Below are 25,278 nucleotides of genomic sequence, written 5' to 3'. Positions count from 1 at the left end.
TTATTATTAGATGGGAACTGATATTTAATATCATTTATAAGCTGTTGATTATCTAATTATTCTGCCAGTAGAGCTTACGTGAGAAAATAAAATAGGAATATTATAAATATAAAAAATACAAACATAAAATAAAATAAGAGTATTAGAACTGTCTGTAGGTGGTGTTGGAACTCCTGCTTTGAGTGAAAAATATTGTATTATTCTTTCTTAAAGAGATTGTAGCCAATACTTATTGAGTTCTTACCATATTCCAGGCACTGTTCTAGGGTTTTTTATGTTTAACATTTAATTGTCACTATAATCCTTGGTGATATCTACAATTATAATCTCTATTTCATAACTAGGAAACAAGACAGAAAAAAGTTAAGTGATTTACACAATGAACAAGAGGTGAGCCAGGGACCCCAAAGCAGGCATTCTAATTCCAGAGTCAGTACACTTTGCCACTGCTCTATTCTGCCTGTCTGACAAGCAACATGTGACCATATTGAAAAGTTGCTGGTCTCTGAGTCAAGTGATCAAATGTTTTGTCAAGTACCTGCTATGGGTAAGCCACTACTCTAGGCACCTTCACTTTCCTTTAGGGCACTTGGGGACTTGTCACACATCGTTCCTACTTCCTACATCCAGAACCGAGAGATGGCAGATTTAGAGTCTTTCCTTCTCATAGAATTGATGGCAAGGATGCCAGAGCCCATAGTAGGCTCCCTTCTTGCATCATCACATAAGACATTTTTGGAAAAGTTTTAAACTCTATCTGTGTTCCTTATTACATTCTTTAGCTTTTTTGTATTCGACCACTAGGAATATTGGGCTCTTAGGAATATTCACCTCTTTCCATTTCCCTGTACATTTTCATAGTAACCACTTTCCAAGAAGTCAAATGTCTATGGAAAAGAAGCAATAGGTTGGCCTGTAAATCGAAGTTGATTCTACAGTCTAGTTGTTCATAGAACTGCCCTTTGTCTTGGAGTTTTATCAGTATGGCTCCATTTCCTAGGCAGTCATCTAATTAGTGCAGATTGTTATGACTCTCTAGAAGAGTTTCTCTTACTGTCCGCCTTCCTCTTTCCCTCTGTGGATTAAATTCTTTAGTGGAGCTAGACAAAGTCTTTCGTTTCATACAAAAGATACTCAGTTTAAATGCCACTGGATGAGAGAGCTGGAAAACAAAGAGTCTAAAAGCAGGAAACCATTCAGGGTGTTTGGAGAAAAACTAAGGTCTGGTGTTAACTAGTCCAAAGATAGACTTCCCTCAAACTTTTGCACCTCAGTTTATTTCAGTTATACTTTTCTGAGGAAAAAAATATATTCTTAACCTAGTAACTGCCAGACCTAACTGCACTGTAATCTACCTTTCCTGCATCCACCACCAACTTCTTATTTTTACAGATTCTCTTACTATTTAAAATGACTCTCTAAAGGTACCATCATTCTTGTCTTCAAAGCCCGGATAGTGGCTGAATAAACATGTCTTTTTTTAAAATTAATTTTTATTGGGGTATAGTTGCTTTACAATGTTGTGTTAATTTCTGCTATACAGCAAAGTGAATAAGTTATATGTATACACATATCCCCTCTTTTTTAGATTTCCTTCCCATTTAGGTCACCACAGAGCACTGAGTAGAGTTCCCTGTACTATACAGTAGGTTCTCATTAGTTATCTGTTTTATACATAGTAGTGTGTATATGTCAATTCCAAATCTCACAATTCATCCCAAACCCCTTCCCCCCCTGGTATCCATACGTTTGTTCTCTACCTCTCTCTCTATTTCTGCTTTGCAAATAAGTTCATCTGTACCATTTCTCTAGACTCCACATATAAGTGATATACAATATTGTTTTTCTCTTTCTGACTTACCTCACTCTGTATGACAGTCTCTAGGTCTACTAACGTCTCTGCAAATGGCACTATTTCGTTCCTTCTTATAGATGGGTAATATTCATTGTATATATGTACCACATCTTCTTTATCCATTCCTCTGTTGATGGACATTTATGTTGCTTCCATGTCCTGGCTATTGTAAATAGTGCTGCAATGAACATTGGTGTGCATGTATCTTTTGGAATTATGGTTTTCTCCAGGTATATGCCCAGGAGTGGGATTGCTGGGTCATATGGTAGTTCTATTTTTAGTTTTTTGAGGAACCTCCATACTGTTCTCCATAGTGGCTGTATCAATTTACATTCCCACCAACAGTGTAAGAGAGTTCCTGTTTCTCCACACCCTCTCCATCATTTATTGTTTGTAGATTTTTTGATGATGGCCATTCTAACTCATATGAGGTGATACCTCATTGTAGTTTTGATTTGCATTTCTCTATTAATTAGTGATGTTGAGCATCTTTTCATGTGTTTGTTGGCCATCTATCTGTATGTCTTCTTTGGAGAAATGTCTGTGTAGATCTTCTGCCCATTTTTTGATTGGGTTATTTGTTTTTTGATATTGAGCTGCATGTACTGTTTATATATTTTGGAGATTAATCCTTTGTCAGTTGCTTTGTTTGAAAATGTTTTCTCCCATTCTGAGGGTTGAATAATATGTCTTATTCATGGGAGATAGTATGTTGTGAGGGAGATCATTCCAGTGTGATTTGGGGAAAAGCTGCTACCTACCATCAGTCTTTCGGATGGCAAAGATTTCCTTAAAAAAAAAAATCTATAATTCCAAATAATTTATGTAGATACGCCTCCAAATCAAGGATGTAGAGCTTAACTCTCCTCTTCATCTTCCTTAAGTGTATACTGTGCTTGGAAACTTGCCTCCAGAGAGTAGTGTATAGACAGGAAGGGAAAAAGTAACTTTACAGAAACTTGGGAAACACAGCTTTGGCCAGGTGATAAAGTTAACATCAACAGTGGTAAGTCAGGTTGATAGCCTGTGCCCTTGATAAGATATAATGAGAATAGCACTTCATCTCTGTTGTCTTCCTCCCAACAACCCATAATCCTCGTGTAACCATAAATAAACATCAGACAAACCCAAATTGAAGGAGATTCTACAAAAAAACTGACTGATATTTCTTAAAATTGTCAAGGTCATCAAAAACAAGGCAAGTCTGAGAAATTATCATAGGCCAGAGAAAACTAAGGAGTCAGAAAACTAAATGTAATGTGGTATCCTGGGATAGAAAAAGGACATTAGGAAAAGCTAGGAAAATCCTAATAAAATACTAAGGTTAGTTAATCATAATATATCAGTATTGATTGTGACAAAGGGTAATATAAGATATTAACAACAGGGAAAATTGGGTGAGGGGTACACCAGAACTCTGTACTATCTTTGCAACTTTTCTGTAACTCTAAAACTGCTCTAAAATGAAACTTTTACTTTTAAGCTCATTTGGGTTTGGGAGATACAGTCAAGTAGGGGAGAGGAAAAGGGAGGAGGGAAATAAACATTTATTGAATACTATTATTTATTAGACACATCGCTGAGCATTCATCCATCTTATCTCCTTTAAAATCACAGTAAGAATCTCATACAGAGCAGGAAATTGAGGCTGAGAGTATAGGAAACATCTCAAGGTTCTATAGCTGCTTAATGTGTAGCAAAATAGGGAATAAAGGTTAAGGGCAGCAGTAATCACAAAGGGTCAAAGGGTGCAAGGAAAGGAGGCAGAAGGGAGAGGGCAGACCCCATGGCTCTCAATGATTTTGTGAAAAATAGGTATGTTTTCTGGCCTGAGGCTTCCAAGAGAATAATAACAATTTTTGGAAACATGGCTTGTAGCTGTTAAGGTTGAGGTCTGTGACAGTGAATGTTAAATATATTTGAGACCATTTCCTGTTTTCTGACTGGAATTATATACAACTATGGACTGGTTTCACTTCCTGTGTTTTATTGATAAAAACTTTTCCTGTGGATTCAAGCTAATCTATCGATTCATATAACAAGCCTCAAAAGCACTGAACTATTTTTTTCTTTTTGCATTTTGGATACCATAAATGAAGATCCAGGCATAACACTGGATAAAAGAGCTTTTGACACATACCACTGATTAGTCCATATAGTTTACACACAGGGCAAGGATAGTGTGCGTTTCTGTGGCATTTTCTTCTTCATAGTTTTTTCTCTGACCTTCCAGTTTTTATGGGGACAGGACCTTTGCTTAACTAGCTTCTCCTCCTTCGTGGCTCTTACCCTTTTATACCATCACCTGGCTAGTAGGCATTTTATTCAAAGATATAACTTGATTAGTGTAAACAATTGTCACTACTTAGGTCCACAGGATAGAGACTTTTTTTGTTGTTGTTAAAGGTGTATATTTATAGCCAGAAAGTGTCTGTTCATCCTTTGTGGTTGTTATTTTGTTTCATCATAAATTATTTTCTTCCAATGTCAGACCATCAGAAGTTATAAATTTAGGTATGAATATAAGGAAAGAAATGTTTATAACAAAAAAACACATAACCTTTACAATGGTGAAGTTATAAAAAAATTATTCAGTAAGTAATCACTGTTGATATATTTTTATCATGTTATTATTTTATAGATTGGTGTGAAGAAAACAAGTAACTACTCTATGTGCCAGGAATGTTGGTGTTCCTTAATAAATCTGAAAGTAAGCTCTTGTGATCTCATTTTAACAAAGGAGGAAAGCGAGGCTCAGAGATATTAAGTGACTTGTCCAAGCCTTCACAGTGTACAATAGGCAGAAGTATAAGGTCTAAACCAGAAAACATGTGGAAAGTGCCCACTATAGTTTCCAAAACAGAGTTGGCACAGGATGTTAATTCTCTCTCCTAAGTGTTTAAAAGATAAAAATAAAATTAAAACTATTTTTGTTCTCAGAAAGCCCAAAGCCACACAGAACAACGTACTTGTTTAGTTGTGGCTGACCAGAAAAAAACTGTAAAAAAAAGTAATTGAAACAAAAGAATTGTTATCGTATTGAAGTGTGTTGTTTAGAAGAGTAGTGAGAATCATTCTCGAAGCTCCATTATATGACGAGAATATTTCACTCACTACAAATCTTTTGTCAACTTACGTCCAAGGTAAAGCTGCACTTTCCCAGAGCAAATGTGCTCATTTCTGTTGAAATTTTGCTGTCAAAAGGTACATTATTATTTGTTAGTATTCAATACATATTTATAAACTAATCTACTCTATAGGGGTTTTGTCAGGATTACATGAGAAAATATATGTGAAGCACTTAGTGCCTGGCATATTGTAGAAACTCAGTACAGTTTTATTAGTAATATTATTTATTATTATTATACCTTGGAGCATGACTTTTAGAGTGAAATATACTTGAGTTGATGTCCAAGGTCTACCATTTACCAGTTATGTAAATTCAGGCAAGTTACTAAAGCATCTTGAGCCTTGATTTCCTCATCTGTCAGAAGGGCATAATGATACTTTAAAGGTTGTGAAGATTTCTCCTTTGGTTTAATATAACACATTGGTTCCCAAAGTACGTTCCCTGGTCTACCAGCATCAGCATCACTGGGAATTTAGGTACATTCTGGGGCCCCATCCCCACCCAACTAAGTTAGAAACGGGAATGGTGCAAGTGGTTTATGCTTTGATAAGCCCTGCAGATGATTCTGATGCCTGGTACAGTTTGAGAACCACTGACATGGCACATGACTTGTCTCTGAGCAGGTGCTACTTACCTGTTAGTTTACTTTTCCTAGATGCTGAGCTACCACAATGACAAAAGCACAGACAGTTTTTACCTTCACAGAGCTAACAGTTAAACAAACATAGAATCACATCTTGAATTAAGTTTTTGTAGACTTCCATTCCATTATCCATTTATCCCATGAAGCAAAAGGAAAACTTTTTAATTTTGTCCAAGACTTTGCCTGTAAGGGCATAATTAAGAGTCTTCCTTCCCATTATCTCATTGTGTGCATCATAGATACAATAATAAAGATCTGGTTTACATTTTAGCAAAATGAAAGTGAACCTGCAAACTCAAAATTTTAGATATGTTGTTAAACGCTGAAAAATAGATTCCATCTCACAAAGCGTACAGTTTTCTTGCAGATAAAAGAGAAACTGGAGCTTTTCCAAAACTGCAGAATATTCATTTTCAAGGGAAAATAGCAAAGAATACAAAATGAAAAATAAATGAATGGGGAGCCTTGAGTTTCTTTTGGTCCCTTTGCATAAAAGGAACATGGATTTATCTTGAACAGCTGTGTTTATAGGGTTTGCTGATCTGCAGCTGTAACAGCTGAGTAACAGGGAGGTTAGATTTTTTTTTAAAAAAAAGTTAACTTGGAAATGTGCTAGCCCTTTCTGAGGAATTAATGATATTATACTTTTTTTTTCCATCCTCCCTTAAAACCTGCTGTTGTAAAGGCAGTTTTAGGTCATTAAGCATTGGAAACTTGAAAGAACTACCTGAAGTCAATAAACCAGCTTTTCTTCTAGACCCTGAGAAATACTTTAGGGAAGAGCCAGAGGAGGAATGTCCCCAAATTCCAGAGCTTCCATCACTTCCTGAAAGTAAGTCCTCAACCATCATACCACGTCCACCCTCTCTCCCCACGAAACTCAACCAATTAAGAAAACAAAGTAGAAAAGCACGAAAGTAACACTGTTCGCCTTGTAGGTTGCAGTGAAATGAAGTATGGTTTGACAGCTAAGATTTATAGCTCAGCTGCCGATCTGTGTTCTCAGAAAGGACAGCCAACAGGCCAAAATACATAAGAGGAATATTTTTGTTTTGCCATCTTTCTGAAGTCAGAATGCCATGAATATATATAATGAGTCTGCTATGAATAAGAACCCATTCCCCCCAATCATCTTAATTTTCAGATCTGATACCAGAGAAAGAGATATCCTAAGGCAGCTTCAGAACAGAGTCTCTGACAATCTGGTTTTGTTCTTTTCATGTGAAACACTATAAATAGCAGCTACTTAAAGTGTATTGTCTTAGAGCCTTCCAGCTGTTGTGCTAGGCTAATATGATGAGTCGACAAGAAAGCTTAATTTAGAAAACAGAAGTGAATGATCTCTGAGGAATTGGAAACAAGATGTGCAAAAGAATGCTCTATTTTTCGGACTGTTATAGGCTTCCGAGTGTCTAAGAATTTGAAGAGTAACTTCTGTACAAGCATCCTACCCGCAAAGAGGGACCCGACGGGAGTGCAGGCAACACAACCTGCTACTCAGCGAGGCACTCAGAAAGCATATGGACACTGCAGGGAACTCAGTTAAAATAATTAATGAAAAGAGAAGTTTTCAACTTGTAACAGTCAAAAGATCAGAACTGCACTCGAACCATCTGAGATCTGTGGTTTCTAAACTTTTCAAATCCTCTGAGATGGGGGTTCAACATCATCCTTGAGAAATAATAACCCTTGTAGGAGGGAGGCATTTATGTCTACACTTGGGGAAGTTTAAGCCTCTTGTCTCTGCTTGGTTCCCTATAACAGCTGGTCAACATTTTTTTTTTTTTTAATTCCACTTGTAAACAAGATACAGCTGTCATTTCTCACCGCTATATTTCCAGTCTAATTATTATCAGCTTCCTTTGCTTTTTCTCAGTTTCTCTTTTCTAAATCTATAATAGTTCATTTGCTCTCAGGAGGATCATCTATGATATCTGCTCATTTCTTCTAAAAACATGAATCCACAAACATTAGGGCTTTAAATAACCTATAGTGCATCTGACTGGGCTTTCAGTCTATCAGCCTACTGCTTTTTCCCCAGCATGATTCATCTTCAAGAATAAACATGGGGAGGACTTATCTTGTCCTGCTGAGTCACAGACGGAAGAGAGTGTGGGGAACAGACAGTAAGACAAGATCCAGGGAGCCAGAACAAAGTGTAAAGACGGTCCAGACATAGAACATGCAAGATGGAGCAAGGAGTCAGAATAGAGGCAAGAGAAATAGGAGAGAAGAAGACTGCAGAAGCTGGAGAGCCAGGAATTGGGAGATAGCAAGGGTGAGGGCAGCAAATGCCTCTCCTCAGCCCTGGGAGCTCCTGTTTTTGTGAGGAGCCTTGCACGTTCTGCAGCAGGAGAATTCTCCTTCATCGGCAGATAAATTCTCCTCATGGGCAGGGAGGACGTGTAGGGGAAGTTGGGGGTGAATGGCTGGTTGGAAATACAAAAAAAACTCTAATACATTTTCAAAGAGAATTTTGTCTCCTGGATTTCTTAATATAAAATTTTTCTATAATTTCCACACCGTTTAAAAAAGATGTTTTCTCTCTTTTGCTTTTCTATTTTTCTTCTTTGCTCCCTTTAAAATATTTCCACTCATCTGCCTTCTCTGCAAGTGAAAATAGTTCCTTTTTTAAAAAGTTTCACCGGCTTGAGGGAGAGACAGATGTAAACTACTGAGGACAACAGAATGCATGACACATGCCACCACAAATGAGGTTCTGTGGACGCCTCAGAGAAGAAGGCAGATTAACTCTGCCTGGGGCATAAGAAGGAATAAGTGGAAGTCAGCTCTGAGCTGGGACTTAAAATGAGTAGGCGTTCAAAGGGTGAGGGAGGAGAAGAGGAAGTCAAGATCAAGGAAACATAAGGAAAGACGCATTGTGGTTGAAGTAGGGCACAAGTCCAAATGATTCCAGGCCGGCTGCAATGGGTGACTTCAGATGGTGCCACGTTGACTGAGTTTGACACAGATGAATAGGGTTGAGTTTGGAATGTGTTGAGTTTGAGGTACTGGTGCGCTATTTAGAAATAAGGGTCTGGAGAATGGAAGAGGATGGTAACATGCTCTGCATAATAGCAGTCTTCAAATAGCTGATGCAGAAATCGTGTTTGCTCATGTGTTTGTTTAGCCCTCCTGGTGAATATTGAATGCCTTCTCTGTGCTGGCCCTTGTGCTGGGTGGTGGAGGCGCAGAGCTGACTTGTAGAGGCACAGCCTTCAAAGCTCTTGAAGACTAGTTGGGGAGCTAGATAAGGAAACAAATCATTATGTTTTACAACAAAGGCTATAATAGAGATAAGCCCTGGGTACTGTGGGATCACGTGGAGGTTCATAGATGATTTTTCAGAGAAACCAGATTGTGCCTGAGCTAGATATTAAAAGTTAAATTGATATTAGTTAGGTAAGAAAAAAGGGGGATGATATTTCTGGCAAAGGAACAGTATGTGGATGGTGTGCTAAGGGAGCTATGAGTAGTCCCAAATGGCTGGGTTCTTGAAGGGACATGGTGAGAATTAAGGCCAGAGAGGTAAATGGGGGCCAAATCATGGAGCACCTGGTGTACTGTGTTAAGGACTTTGGTATTTATTTTACCAGAAATGCGGAACATTGGAATGTTTTAGGCAAGTATTCTGAATTATCCCATTTTATCTCTTCTATTAATTCTTCAGTTTTTAGACCTCTTTGTGTTAGCCTTTTAGTGATTACTCTAGAGGTTACAGTACTTTATTTCTTTTTGGGGTACTAGGCTTCCATCTGAGATTATTTTCCTTTATTCAGAAGAAATTTCTGCAGTATTTCTTATAATGTTGGTCTGCTGATGAGTAATTTTCCCAGCTTTATGTGTCTGAAAAATGCGTTTATTTCATTTTGACTTTGGAAGGATTTTTTCACTGGGTTTAAAACCCTAGATAGCAGTTTTTTTCAACTCTTTAAAGATACCATCCCACTGCTTCCTTGCTCCTATAGTTCCTGTTTAAAATTCCACTCTTCATATTATTGTTGTTTCTTTGAATGTAATTTTTTTTCTGGCTGCTTTACAGATTTTTATCGTTATCCTTGTTTTTTAGCAGTTTTATCACAGTGGGCATAAATACACTTTTCTCTGTATATATACTGGTTGGGGTTGATAGGAATCCTTGAATACATCTTTCTTCAATGTTGAATAATTCTCAGCTATTATCTTTTCAAATATTGTTTCTTTCCAGTTACCACTCTCCAGTCCTTCTGGGATTGCAATTACACATATGTTGGATTTTCATTATATCACAAACATTTCTTATGTTCTTCTCATTTTTCCATTTTATTTTCTTCTCTGGGCTTCATTTTGGATATTTTATATTGACTTACCTTTGCATTCACTAGTCCTGTCTCTTTTGCCAGTCTCTTTTAAACCCATGATATCAGTTCCCAATTTCAGATTTTATATGTATATGTGTGTATATATATATATGTATATATATTTCTAAAATGCCATTTGAATCTTGTTTATATATATTCTAATACTCTGTTGAAATTACTTCTGTTTTCATCCATTTTGTCCAAATTTTCTGTTTTCTTGAACATATTTATAATAATTTTAAAGTCCTGGCCTGCTAACATCAGTATCTGGGTGATCCTTGGATCTGTTTCTAATGTTTATTTTTTCCTCTTGGTCATTGGTCACATTTTCCTTCTTTCTTGCAAGTCCTGTAATTTCTGTATAATTTTTTATTATATGGCAGAAATTATGTGTTAAAGATCTACAGATAATGAACTTAGCGTTTTTTCTCTGAGGCAGTGCACCCTTTCCTTAGCTGGACAGAGAGCATGAAGGGTGGATCATGTTAATCCAATTAGGGATGGAGTTCGGTCAGTGCTGGGTTATGGCTTTAGTTAGACTTCATTTACTTTCAGTTTCAAATGTTTGTTTTAGGCCTCTCCCTGTAGTGGAATATTGTGACCGCAGAAAACATTAATCTGCCTCCCCAGTCCGATCCATAGCCTGCCACACTACCCCAGCATTCAGAATATGTCCTGTGGGGAACCCTGGCCACAGTTACAAAGTGTCTCTAAATTGCAGTTCATCACACCAACCCACACAGTCATCAAAAGCTCTTCTGATTTTCCCTTCCCTTAGAAAATCTGTCTATGGCAAGCCTGTTTCTTAGCAATGCCCAGACATGATTAATCCCCAAAGGGAAGAAAAGATTTGGCAATCTCAGCTCATCTGAGAATGGTTCTACTATCTCATGAATTTTAATTTGATAATATTTGTTTTCACAGCTCTCTGAAGGCTTTAAGAATATTATTTCTGTAATTTACCTTTTTTTTTCCTATCTGGTGCAGTGAGAAGGAAGACCTGCCACTACTTTTTTTTTTTTTTTTGCGGTACGCGGGCCTCTCACTGTCGTGGCCTCTCCCGTTGCGGAGCACAGGCTCCGGACGCGCAGGCTCAGCGGCCATGGCTCACGGGCCCAGCCGCTCCGCGGCATGAGGGATCCTCCCAGACCAGGGCACGAACCCGCGTCCCCCGCATCAGCAGGCAGACTCCCAACCACTGCTCCACCAGGGAAGCCCCCACTACTTATTAAATCCTATCCAGAAACAAAATTCCTGTTGAAATGTTTAAGCAGGCAAGTGACATGACCAGATTTGCATTCTAGAAAGCTTTCTGGAAACTGTGTAGTTGATGCATTATAATGGGGCTAGACTGAAGGCAGTGTATGTATTAGAGTGGTGGGAACTTGTTGTATGACGCAGCTATCTTCTTTTGAATTTTCACTTTGCCTTCTACTAGTTGTTTATATCTGGATAAATTAAATAAGCTACAAAGTCTCAGTTTTCTCATCTGTAAAATGGGGCTAATGGTACCTGCTTCTTGAAGTTGTGTGGGTTAATTTTAGCACAATGACTAGCACATAATAAGCACTCATAAATGGTAACTATTATTATTTTGAAGATAAGGGGACCCTAGAAAGGAAGTAACTATTAATTTGAGAAGTGTTACAGAGATAGAATTTAAAGGATTTTGTGCCCTGATGAGATGTTAAGACATGTATGACTATCAGGTTTCCAGCCCAGATAACTGTGTCAAAGAGAGGCAATTACTGAGAGAGGGAATATAGGAGGAGAAGATGATTTAGAGTTAGTTTTCGGAATATGTTGAGTCGGAGGTACCTGTGGGGCATCTACCAAGAAAAGCTAACACTTTTCCAAGAAACTGACTATAGTAGGGAGGAAAGAAAAAGAATGGTAACTGAAGAGCAACTACAGTCAAGGCATGTTTTAGAATTAATTTTATTTTTCAGTTCATTTTTTCTTCCGATTTTAGATATAATATATGCACATTATAGAACATTGGCTAGTAAGCAGCAAAGAGAATTCTAAAGAACACAGGAATAGAAGATCTAAAGAGAAGCCACTACTCCCAGGCCTGAGACAGACCAAGGAATAGGCCCACCTAAGCTAGGGCGGAGACCCAGACCTTGTGCAAGAGGGCTTATCGCTGTTTTGCCACCTGGCAAGTTGGCAGAGCTGCTGCAGATGGAACTTGCAGAAATCTGCTCTCAGGGCCATCAGGGGAAGCCATCCACAGGGAGGTGATGTGTCTCAGAACTCACTGCAGAGCCATCAAGGGGCTGCAGGGGAGGCTGTTCACAGAGAGGAGTCACACTGGTGGCCCTCTGCTTGCCTCCTGGGGTATTACAGAAAGTCATTCATTGCATGCTGGCAGACAGGTGGCGCTCTGCTGCAAAGTCACCTGGGAGGGTGGCAAGGGAAGCTGTGGCTCTGGAAAAGCCATCCTTGCATCACAGGAGTCTGGAGCTGCAGAAGGCACTGGAGGAGCTTGGTCCTGGGGAAGTCATGCTGTAGGAGTCTAGTGCTGGAGGAACTGCCCTGCAGGAGCCTGGTGAGGGGAACACCCACTTGGAGAGAAACCCATTTCCCCTACAGCGTCCCTCTAGTGACAGAGCTCAACATTGTACCAGCTGTCAAAGGAGAACCATTTACAAGGCTCTGGTCCATTATCACGCAGCGAGCAGTGAAGAGTGGCTTTGGAGCTCAGGGGCAATGCACTGATCATTGGCATAGTACCATCTTCCCTGGCTATTCATGCTTTTTATCCCACTCCTGGTCCTTTACATTATTTTATAAGCTTTGAAATCACAGTCATGATTCCTACTCAGTTATAAGGTGTTAACGGTTATGGTTGTCTTTTGGAGAATTTCCATTTATAGAATGAATAAAACTTGGAAGACTCAAAGCAATAAAGGTATAGTAAGGGCAAAATTTCAAGCATAAACCTGGCTTCAAATCAAGACTCTACCACTTGCTAGCTATATGACCTTGAGCAGGTCAGTTGAACTCTCTATGCCTTAGTTTCTTCAACTAATAATGGGCATCGTATAAGCTACCGTCTTCATAATGTTGCTGTGAACATTAAGTGAAATAACCCATGTGAAGCCCTTAGCACAGAGCCTTCACCTAATAAGAGTTTGATACATTTCTTTATTGATGGTATTTTATTATTATTATTCCACTAAATGGCTCTTTGTTACAGGAATTATTATTGCCCCTATTTACTATATAAAGAGTCTCTGGCATAGACTCTGTGGGATAGAAAAAAGAGTTTAAATAATATACCTAGTCTCACATAGCTAGTAAAAGGTGGACCCTAGTTGAGAAGTGTCCCTGTTTTACAGGTGTCCATGTTATTAATATTTCTAGGTACAGCCTCCCTTGTTCAGATAACGTTGAAATCATAGTCCTTAGGCAGCCTATTCTTATGCGGCTTTCTAAAACCAGCTATTTCACTATAATATTACCTATTTTTAACACTTTCATTTAAAATTGTTCATCTCCTTTTTCGTAGGAGGTTACTGAATTTAAAAATTGTTATTATAAATGAGCACTTAAAAAAAATCTCAATTACTAATACATGCCCTCCTCCACACTATCATTACAGAGTCTACCTTAAGTCTTTGCACTGCATTTTACACACATTCCTGAAATCTCCATAATTACAGTGTGCTGAAGGTTCTTTGGCAATTGTACGATGAGAGGCATTTTGCCAGACTTACTTTCAACATTCTAAACTACTGCTTTGGAACTTGGGACAGTTTCAAACACTTCTTAAGCCCCAGGTGACTTTTTAGTTTTACCTACTGTGTTTTTAATGTCCTTTTGTATTTTCTTTCTTTCCCTTTCAAGTTGAAACATCTTTCACACTCTCTCTTTAGCTTCCAAGTTGTTCCCCGTGGGTTCTCAAACAGCTTGAAATTCCTTTTTGATATGCTTTATTCAAAAAACTGGAATCTACTTAGAAGTGGCTCTGGGTCAGGTTTTGCTCATAGATTTCCCAGAAGTCATCATATTGTACATATAAAATCTTTAAAACTTCCAGCGTAGAGAAAATGCTGCATTAGTGACACCTCAGGTGAATTGTTTTGTTGTTGTTGTTTGTCAAAGACAAAATGTGCGGGACAATTAAAGAGATGATTTTATTCAAGCTATTGCAACAGGGAGAATAGTCATTAAAGAGGAGTATCTCAAAAAAAGGAAGGGGGCTTGAGCTACCGTAGAGACAGGTCAATGAATCCATGAGTCTTATTAGACTAGGGAGGAGGGTGAAGAGGATCTTATCTCAGAATGAGAGAGAGAAGAGTGGTCCTTTGCTGTTATCTGTTTCTGGAACGCAAGAGGGTCGGGCCATTTCTTAACTGCCTCCACTTTCTGGTTGCACAGGGTAAAGGTTAATGTTGTCAGCCCCCTTACTTTTGTTCAAGATGAATGATTACCGTTCATTGTTGAACAGCCCAGAGGTGATCATGAATCTTCTGGGTGGGGCAGAACAGTGTCTGAGAAGTGTCTCTCAGGGATTCTTGTTGGCATTGCTTCTGTAGAACCAGATGTTAGGAGGGGGGAAGGTCAGTTGTTTTGGTGTCCTGAAGGTCCTGAGAGCAAAGGACAGCTGCAAGGCAGCACAGAGTCTGAATAAAGATTTGGGCTGTCAGGTTTTAGTTCTCAGTTTTAGACAGACGTGAGAATTGAAAAAGTTTGGAAGATTGTGGTCAGATATTGAAGAAAAGTGGGAGGATTGAAAATTTGGTGAGAATTGATAATTTGTGCAAGATAACTGTCCCTGACCCAATTTGCAGGTAGGTACAAAAACGGTGCTTCCAAGGAAGGGGAGAGAGTCAGTTAACACTCTACCAGATGAGACGGAGTTTGCATATCCATGGTAACCTGCAATTTACAAAGAGGGGCAAAATAGTTCAGAAATGGTGAACTCAGCCAGAATCTGCCTACTCAGAAGGCTGTGCTAGAGACAATACTGGTTTTTCATTGATATACAAACTTACTCTCTATAATTCTTAAGCTATAGGTAGAAAGTATACACACAGGATTTTAGGAAAATCAACCTTATATATCTTTGCTTTAAAGTACTATCTTAAATCTAGTACCAGTAAAGAAAAAGAATCAAATATTGTGGAAATCTTCTTACTTGAACAAATAATTAAATACAAGAAGAATGCATTTATAGATATATTCATTTTTAGTAGGAAATGAGAGATTTCTACACATGATTCATGCCAGGAAGTCTTAGATAACTGAAGATCTAGACTGAGCACAAAACTCAGAGATATCTTAGAAGTAAAAAAATCCTTCCTATTATTTTATATCTTTGTTTATATCATATCACCATAATTTGAGTCCTATAAAACAGAAGTCATTAACATGTGAAAAACATTTTTTTAAAAGAGTCAACAGATGCTTCACATCATATGTCATCAGGGAAATGCAAAGTGAGAGAACAATGAGTTATCACTACACACGCATTAGAATGGCCAAACTCCAGAATGCTCACACCACCAAATGCTGGTGAGAGTGTGGGGCAACAGGAACTCTCATTTATTGCTGGTGGGAATGCAAAATTGTACAGCCACTTTGGAAGACAGTTTGTCAGTTTCTTACAAACTAAACATACTCTTAACATGCAATCCAGCAATCATGCTCTTTGGTATTTACCCAAAGGACCTGAAAACTTATTTTCATACAAAAGCCTGCACACAGATCTTTATAGCAGCTTTATTCATAATTGCCAAAACTTGGAAGCAACGAAGATGTCCTTCAGCATGTGAATGGATAAATAAACTGTGGTACAGTTTATTATCCAGACAATGGAATATTATTTAGCACTTAAAAAAAAGAGCTGTCAAGCCATGAAAAGATATGGAAGAATCTTCAATGAATATTATTAAGTGGAAGAAACTCATCTGAGAAGGTACACACCGTATGATTCCTACTCTATGAGATTCTAAAAAGGCGAAACTATGGAGACAATAAAAAGATCAGCGGTTGCCAGGGGAGGAGGAGAAGAGGTGAATAGGGGGACCACAGAGGATTTTTTTAGGGCAATGTAAATACTCGGTATGATATTATAATGAAGGATATTTGTCATTATCCTTTCAATATCCTTAAACTGTGCAACACCAAGAGTGAAACTTCAGGTAAACAATGCACTTTGGGTGATAATGATGTGTCAGTGTAGATTCACCCTTACTAAAAAATATACCATTCTCCGGGCTTCCTTGGTGGCGCAGTGGTTGAGAGTCCGCCTGCCAATGCAGGGGACACGGGTTCGTGCCCCGGTCCGGGAGGATCCCACATGCCACGGAGCGGCTGGGCCCGTGAGCCATGGCCGCTGAGCCTGCGCGTCCGGATCCTGTGCTCCGCAGCGGGAGAGGCCACAACAGTGAGAGGCCCGCGTACCGCAAAAAAAAAAAAAAAAAAAAAAAAAAAAAAAAATATATATATATATATATATATATATATATATATGTACCATTCTGGTGACTGACGTTAATAACAGGGGAGGGTTTGCATGTGTGTGGGCAGGGGATATATAAGAAATACTTGTACCTTCCTTTTACTTTTCTTGTAAAAATAAAACGGCTCATAAAAAAAAAAGTCTTAAAAAAAAGGTTGAACAGGTCCCAAGCACGATCATTTAAGAGCCATGTGAAGACCACTAAAGCATTTTGATAAACTCTCACTACTCTGCCAACAACCTGTTGCTTTGTTACCTGATTGTTACACAGTGATGGCTGAAATTAAATGACAGCCTGGCCATCCTGATCTAGTCTATATTTAGGAATTAGAACCTTGATGTCAAAATGTGGGCAGTGGATACAGCCTGGGCGTCACCCAGGAGCATGTTAGAAATGCAGCATCACAGGCCTCAACTCAGATCTATGGAATCAGAATCTGCATTTTAACAAGACTTCTAGGTGATTTTTATGCACATTAAAGTTTGAGAAGCACTTACCTAGAGGACTTAGAATAGGATGGAGGATGTGAATTGAAGAGAAAGTTTTCAGAATACCGTATGTTCATAAACTAACAACAGCTGGTCATTGCAGTGCTGTGTTGACATAGTCGCTAAGTCCCTTCTTGCCAGGGTGCCTTTGTGAGGTTTGCCACTGTTGTTCATCTGATATATAGTTAGTCTCCAATTACGGGGCAAGGGAGGGATCAGATGATAAAGATTAACTTTGCTTTATGAAAATCACTGAATCATTTTATTTTAGTGAAAATGTTTGAATGCTTCATGGCTACCACATCTTTCATTTTCATCGCTTTTAAAACACTTTTGGTTATCATTATAACAAGCCTTGTTGGGCAGCCAACTATAAAATGAAGTGATTAATGTATAACGTCATCTTTTCCCAAGTAGGAAATAGGGAACATAAATGGTTACCAATAACACTTGATGTTAATTTTTAAGAGCAGGGGTTGCGGTAAGTGGATGGATATATAGATAAATGACACGGAGGACCAGCCTTCTATTACCATAATAGAGTCCCTCGGGTCTCTGGAAGGCAGGAATTCCAAAGTGTGAAGAGGGATCCTTTACAAGCCTGGAGGTATCTTCATTCATTTGCTCATTTATTCAACAAATACATTTTTGTGACCATCTTCTATTGTAAATACCAGACACAATGCTGGGTGCTAAGGGTATATGGGGTATAAAGACAAACAAGGTCTTTGCTGTCATTGAATTTATCACCTAGGATCATGATAGACAATAAATAAATAACTGAACAGAAGAAGATACGTTTGGATAGTGATATTGATAAAAGGTATGAGGAAAATAAAGCAAGACAATGTGATGGAACGTGACTAAGGAGGGGCATCAGTGAAGTTCTCTCTGATTGTTGAGCTGAATCCTGAAAGATAAGAGGAGGCAGTTCCACAAACAAATGGGCACAGAACATTCCAAGGATGGGAGCAGAAGTGTAAAGCTACTGAGGTGGGAAAAAGGTTGGCATATTCCAGGGACAGAAAAGTCAGCGTTGCCAGGGTAGAGTGTGAGAGATGCTCACAGAGAGCCCAAGATGAGGGTGGAAGAATTAGGGATCAGTTCATGTGGGATGAGGTAGCCTGGGCAAGAAACTTCGGTTTCTTTTAAGTGAGAAGGAAGCCTTTAGAAGGTTTAAAGATGGGTCCATTTGGACGCAATGAGTCCAAATACACTGGCTGTTACTAACCCTTCTGAGTGAACTACTCACCAAGATTCTAAGTAAGTTGTTGGACCCATAAGGCAAGAAGTTTAAGGCTTGAGGTCCCACATAACACCTGTGTGGGAACTTGAAGGTGCTTTAAGATAAGCTGTATATTTGAATAAACGTAAATTTTCTTTTCAAGGAGTGTCCGACAGACTCCAGTCACAAACCGCAGGAACCTTGACAAACCAGTCTATTTGTCTCAATAAGAATGCTTCACCCTTCACGATGATTCTGCGTTAAACAATGCACTTTATGGCAAGTGTATCAGTCAGGGTGCAGGGAAACAGAACGAGCAGGACCATGTATTGAAATTTATGGCAAGGAATTGCCTTATGGTATTGTGAGGGCTGGTGGAGCAAGTCCAAAAGCAGTAGAGCTGTGCCAGGAGGGAAGATCAGCGCAGACTGGGCACAGGCTAAAGCTGTTGTCCACAGGCAGTGAAAGGAAGAGGACTGAACTCCATGGGCACAGGCAGAAGTTTTGTCCAGTGTTGGCATTTCTTTTCTGTCTTAGGGAAGCCTCAGTCCTGCTTCTAAGGGCTTCCAACTGAATTAAGTCCGGCTCTCCCAAATTATCCAGGATAATCTCCTTACTTAAAATCCATTGATTAGGGACTTTAACTATATAGGCAAAATTTCTTCAGAGCAACACTTAGATTAGTGTTTGATTGAATAACTGGGAAGAGCCTTGCCAAGTTCATCAAGAAAACAAGTCATCACAGCAAGGTTAAAGACATGCTTTTATAATCTTAAACAGGTTCAATAAATGGTTAATGGTTTCTTACATGTATCAAAATCCATGGCAGACTCACTTATATGCAAACATTATGCCATTAACCCAGCAAATGCTGTTACTCTGAATAGTGAGAGGAATTGATGACCATTATTCATTTAGAAGGTGTTAGGTTAATGACATGGCTTTCGCCACATAAAGGAGATTGCTAGTGAAGCTAATGTAGGTTGTTTTATGAGCCTTATCTACAAAGTCCCTTGTGAGTATTAGGAGTTGCTGGGAGTTTTAGGGTGTTCTGGGTGAAGAGAGGAAGCCAGGTTGCAAGTAGGAATCATTTCCAGGTAAGCATTTCAGATGACTTTCCTGAAAGAGATCTGAGAAGAAAAGGATTCAGCTCTACAAAACTCCAGTAATTTGTTGAGATTTATTTTCTCATTCTAAGTACATAACCACTTTTATGAATACTTTTGTATTTGTAATTTTATGTTCATTTTCTTAAACAAAGCTCCCCAAATTGTAAGCTTCGGGCCCAGGAAACAGGTATCTACCCTTGCATATGAATTGCATATGAATTTTTTATCACTTGTTTTTTAACTCAGAAAAATAAATTATCCCAGAAAGATTATCCCTGTCAAAGAACTTGCAAAGGCCTATCGGTTAGTTATTGGTTTAATTGTCCTGAAACCCAGTCAATTACAATGAAAATTCCTTGTCTAGTTGAGAGACAAATCTCAGTAAAGCAGCTAGGGTTTATTTCAGAAGTAACATTTTGTCTTTCACAGTGGACCTCAGAAGAGCTCTGAGGCATTCAGAATGCCTTGTGATTCTGATGTGCTTACCTTCAGACAACAGAGGACAGAATCAACTAATGTGCAGAGATCCACACTATCTTGTACCCCTGGTATTAGGCCAGTGGAAAGGGTTTTCATTTGTAACTTTGCTTATGAGGTAGGTCCAGGTTGCATTTTTGTCTTATTAAAAACAGAATATGCTGTTTTTCATATACTTTCTTATATGAAAAACAACATATATTCACACTGATCAAATATTAGAACATATAAAAAATTATTCAGTGAGAAGTCTACCTCCCTTCCATGATGCTGATCTGTCCAGTTCCCACTATCACCTATTTCTGGCAACCACTGCTGCGAGTGTCTGTGTATCCTTTGAGGGTTTCTTCATGCATCTATGATTTTAGATTTTGATCCCCGCTTTCTTTTGATTTTGATTTGCCTGGTATACTTTTCCCATCCTTTTATTTCAAAATTTTGGTATCATTTTATTTTAGACGTGAATTGGGTTTTTGCCTTTGATCCAACTAAAAAATCAATTTTTTAAAATCATGAAATTGAGCACATTTAAATTTGTTGTTTATTAGACAGTTTGGTTTTGTATTTCTCATACTCTTTTCTGCTATTTACTGTTTATATATTTTTTGAAGTTTTCACTGGACCTGTAATCTTTTTCTTTGTTTTATTTGAGGGGGGTGGGTGGGTGGGTGTTATATGTTTGTTCTGGTAGTACCTTTATACTTATAGATTCATATAATTATAATTGTTGTCACCCTTTATTTTTCTAGGGCAGTAACAATTAAATCCATGCTGACTGATGATAAATGAACATGTTTCTTCATTCCCCTCCCCCTCTTCCACCACACAATTTTGTTCAATAATATGATTTTTCTTTCTGCTTCTGTTTTGTTAAATTTGCTTATACGGCTATTACTTGACTTGTTGGTTTAAGTCCTTTGTCTCTCAGCTGTTACTGATCTATCATGAATGAAACTTCTTTCTTACTTTCCCAATTTTTGTTAATTGTATCATTTCTACGTTGTCAGGCATGTGGCATTTGCCTTCTAATTTGTCATCCTAAACTTTATGTTGTTTTAATCTCACTTCTACGTTAAAATATATTTGGTGCTCACCACCAAATCTTTTCCTCAGTCATTTCTCAGTTTATGTTGTAGTAATTTCCTCAAAAAGGACTCTTGGGAACGATAGTCCATGAACTCCCTGCACGTTGAAACTATTGGAAGTTTTCAGATTTGATGGACAGTTTGGATGTTTATAGTATTCGTACCTCACATGTTCTTTCCTTACTTATCTTGTGGGAGTTGCTCTCTTTACTGTCTACTGGTATTGATCATTGCTATGAAGATATCAAATGCAATACATGTATTTCTCTTCTTTTTTACTTTTTTTTTTTTTTTTGCGGTACGCGGGCCTCTCACTGCTGTGGCCTCTTCCGTTGCGGAGAACAGGCTCCGGACGCGCAGGCTCAGCGGCCATGGCTCACGGGCCCAGCCGCTCCGTGGCATGTGGGATCTTCCCAGACCGGGGCACGAACCCGTGTCCCCTGCATCGGCAGGCGGACTCTCAACCACTGCGCCACCAGGGAAGCCCTATTTCTCTTCTTTTGAGTGGCTTGATCATTTTGCTTGGCTGCCAAATGATTCTGCCTTTATCTTTAAAGTCTAGTAACTTTAGTGGGATATGCCTTGTTTTTGACTCTTCTGTTATTCCTGGCACAAGTTATGTCCTTTTTTTTCCCCCAGAGCAAGAAAAGTTAGGTCTTTTATTTATATCCTTTTTGCCTCCAACTCCTTCTTTCCACTAGAGATATTGCCAAACTCCATCTTTGCCACAATTTTTAAAAATTGTCTCAGGCCAGTAACAAAGATTGGCTATCTCTAAGCTATACAAGACATAAATTATACCAAGAAATACCAAATTTACCAAGAAATAAAAGGATCAGGATTTTGGAAAAGTGAAGACACATTAATAAAACTGTGATTGTGTTTGGAACTGAGTTACCAAAAATGCAGAAGCACGGCTGAAGCTCCTGCAGCTTCACTGGTCATTTAAAAGTTCCAAAATATATGCTATGGGCTGAACTGTGTTTCCCCAAATTCCTAACCCCACAGCATCGTATAACGTGACACCATTAAAGATAGGTCCATTAAAGAGGTAGTTAACAGTATGTCCTTTTTATATATGTCAGGTTGTCTCTTATTTGAGGAAAGTTTTATTAGATGACACTTTATAATTTTTCTGCTTAATTTTTCTTTCTTAAGGACTCAGCCCATTTCTGTATTTGTTGGGTCTTTTTTTCCCCAATATCTATCATTTCCTTCTAATTTGTTCTGTTTTTAATTTTATCTTATTTGTTTTTCTTACTCATGCACTCTACGCTTCCCATTGTGTTACCATGCAGTCTATTCTCACTTGTGATATTTTTTTTCCTGAGTTCTGCCAGCTGACATCTCATCACTTCCCGTTGTGTCTTCATCTCATCCCTGAGATGAAGGGACTTTTGCTCTGTGATCTTCTTTCATAGAGACAGGAGCGTTTTCAAATTTTCAAATTTAATTTGTGGCAAAATGCTTAGTAACAGTATTTGTCCAATGGCAACACGTTCCTGGTGGCGATCTATGTATTGATTAGTTTTGCTGCTCTTTTTAAAATTCATTTTGTTTAGTTTTTAATTTTGCTTGTAACACATTTATGTCTATGTTATGCCCGTTTTTAAAATTTACCCTTTTAATCAATTATCTTTAATGAGTTTAGTTTTCTTAGACTTGAAATTTGTAGCAGGTCCCTGGGTGAGAGCCTGGGACATGGGATCAGTGTGGCCTTCAAGTTTTACAACCTACAGAGGCGGACTGCTTTTAGCAGAAGATGGCTCGTGGGTGTGCTTCTTTATATAGTCCCGCCTCATATGTTTCGCTGAACCAAATGAGGTTGGGGAGAGCTTTTGCTCCCAGCCTTCTTCACCCCGTGTAGCATCCATAGATAGAAATGAAAGTTACAGCATTTGGACCGCAGGGTGAGCCCCTCATCTTTAGTGAGCATCTCTTTGCCAGCACTTTCTGAAATGCTGCAGCTGCTGCTGGCCTTTTTATACTCTCCATGCGGATTGATTTATCTTGTGTAACTTCTGCCCAAGCTCAGCTGTTTGGCTACCCTTCTTCACGTTATGTAGGCTGCAGGTTACATCTACCTTTGGGTTTTGCTGAACGTGGAATTTATTCGCAGAGTTACTTCCCCTCATTTTCTTGGTTTTTCTTGTATAATATCCAAGAGCAAAGGGGGCAAGATATTGACTTTTATAGTTATGTTTGTACGAGAAGTGGAGAGTTTTGTTGTTGTTTTTTAATCCAAATATATAAAGATGCCTCTATACTGTGAGGTTATTCAATGTTCATGTAGTTTCTTTGTTTCATAATTCTTGGCTTGGTATTTAAAGTGCCCCTCAGTCCAGCTCCAATCTCATTCTACTTTCCTCTCCTTTATGTTAAATTGTGCTGAATTACTCAGAGTTACCTGAAGAGTAGCTCTGTTTCTCCATACTTGTATTTACTTTGTTCCTTCTAGTTGACATTTCTTTTCCCCCTTGCAAACCCTTCCTCATCTCCATAGTCCTCATTATCAGTGAAAATCCTCTCTGGTTTTCAAGATCTATCTCAAATAGCATCTGATTCTTCAAGCTCTTTCTCTGATCTCTGCGTATTGTTATAAGCTCTTTATATGTTTAACCACATAATTTACATTGCTCATATTCTCTTAGAATGGTATCATATTATAGATGACATTTTGGTTATTAGGCTACTGCTCCCACCTTCTACCAGTTGGAAGGAAGCCTGTGACTTAGTCATATTTGTGCCCCATTATGCCTGAGCACAGTACGTAATATATTTTCAATAAACATTTGTTGAAATGACAAAATTTAGCAAAAGGCCAAAATTATTTTTTTGAATGCATGGCACAGTTTCATTCCACTTCTCACTGATGCACATATAACCATTCATGGGGATAATTTGTCTCTTTTTCTTCTGAAGCCACAGATCCCTGCAGGTCAAACTATCTTATAAGGATGTGATTGCAGATGTACTTGTTTAGTCATGCAGACAGTCAAACTGTGTTTTGATGCTTTTAATTGTCTTATTTCAATACAGAATAATTCTTTGCTTATTATGAGTCCTTGAGAGCTGTTAGGTAGATTAAAAAACAAAAATGGAAAACACAAACTTCTTTAGACTTCTCCTGTGAAATGGTAGATCTCTATCATGTTATAAATACATTACTAGGACAAACTCTGTTAAAATTTAACTTTTAAATTTAAATTGAACTAAAAGGAAGAGCAGAAGCTTAAGAGGAAATTTTCCCAGAGCACTCTTGGTTTTAAGAACATCCACATTTTGAGAAGTGAAATTTGAACATTTCTCCCCACTATTTCATTTAATTGGATCTTTTGCCAAGTATAATTTATATGTCATTTTCTTCATCATTTTGTAGCACTGAAAGCAGTATTTGATGAGAAAAGCCTATTCCCCAAAGAAATTCTGGATCGTGAACGAAGAGCCAGGCAATTATGTCAAGACACAAGTAGTGACGTAAAGATTAAAAGGAATAAGAAGCCATTATAATTGAAAGAAAAATAAATATTTCATGGTCACATAAAGTATGTATATAAAATGCAAAAAAAATGGAATCAAAAATATTGTTCCTTTCTTTTACTTTATATTTGAACTTCAGGAAGCTTCATTTTGAAACAATGTTTTAGTGCTGCTTTTATCCATCACCTTTCACTTTCTCTGCATTTTAAATAGAAAAATATGACTAAAGAGGGGGGCAATAGCAATTGGTATTATCTATTCTCAAGTGTTTTTATATAAAAAATGTACAACTCCAGAACAAAGTGTTCTAACCAGTCACACTTCTTGTTGCTCCTATAGATAAATATTTTTGGTCAGTTTTCATTGTAAAATCAATTAGCATTGAAATTAAACATGTACTGACACAGTGAATATCTATATAAACTTGACTTAGAAAAGCATTCAGACTTACATGCACTTTCTAGGTTTTTAAAAAATGATTCTGATAATGCAATTAAACCTTGTCAATAGCAGCTATTACTATTAATTTTTAATGACTTTTATTTATCCTTCTGTGTACTTCTTGAGAAATTACTGCATATGTTCTACTTCTATACTTTGTTATACTCTAAAATTGAGAGGCATGGCACACCAAAGAGGGAATAGCCTTGGGGGAAAATAGGGGACTGGGGCTGTGTAAAAGCTTCATTTTATGTGGAAGGTCAAGTAGGGACTGTTTCGTTCTGAAACACATCACTTTTTTGATCCATTTTTCTTTATAAATATTATCTACTAGGCAACCAGTATTCTTATAAAACATTAGCTAATGCGCCCTGTAGGAATAATTAATCAATTCATTCACATAACTTTAGTTTTTTTTGTATTTTAAAGACTCCTTTAAAAATATGTTTTTTAAGAATTTTGCAGTAACACACGCAAGTAAAGAAATTGACAATATGTAAGGGTCTATGGTCTACTCTGTCCAGTTACTGTA

General features: G+C 38.0%; 1 protein-coding gene across 1 annotated transcript in view; it reads left to right on the top strand.

Annotated features, from left to right (window-relative positions):
- WDR49 (WD repeat domain 49) overlaps positions 1-24,335 on the top strand; it is a gene marked incomplete at its 3' end in the record, with an annotated part of 135,429 nt that extends 111,094 nt beyond the window's left edge. The window contains 3 exon segments of the mRNA XM_082655286.1: positions 4,347-4,453; positions 6,318-6,460; positions 24,205-24,335. Of these exon segments, the coding sequence (XP_082511412.1) occupies positions 4,347-4,453; positions 6,318-6,460; positions 24,205-24,335 (381 nt within the window).
- Between the last annotated feature and the right edge of the window lie 943 nt (positions 24,336-25,278).

This window comes from Grampus griseus (genome assembly GCF_964374135.1).
Source record: "Grampus griseus genome assembly, chromosome: 5".
NCBI lineage: Eukaryota > Metazoa > Chordata > Mammalia > Artiodactyla > Delphinidae > Grampus > Grampus griseus.
Note: the sequence above shows the minus strand (reverse complement) of the source record. Positions and strands in the feature narration are given on the sequence as shown.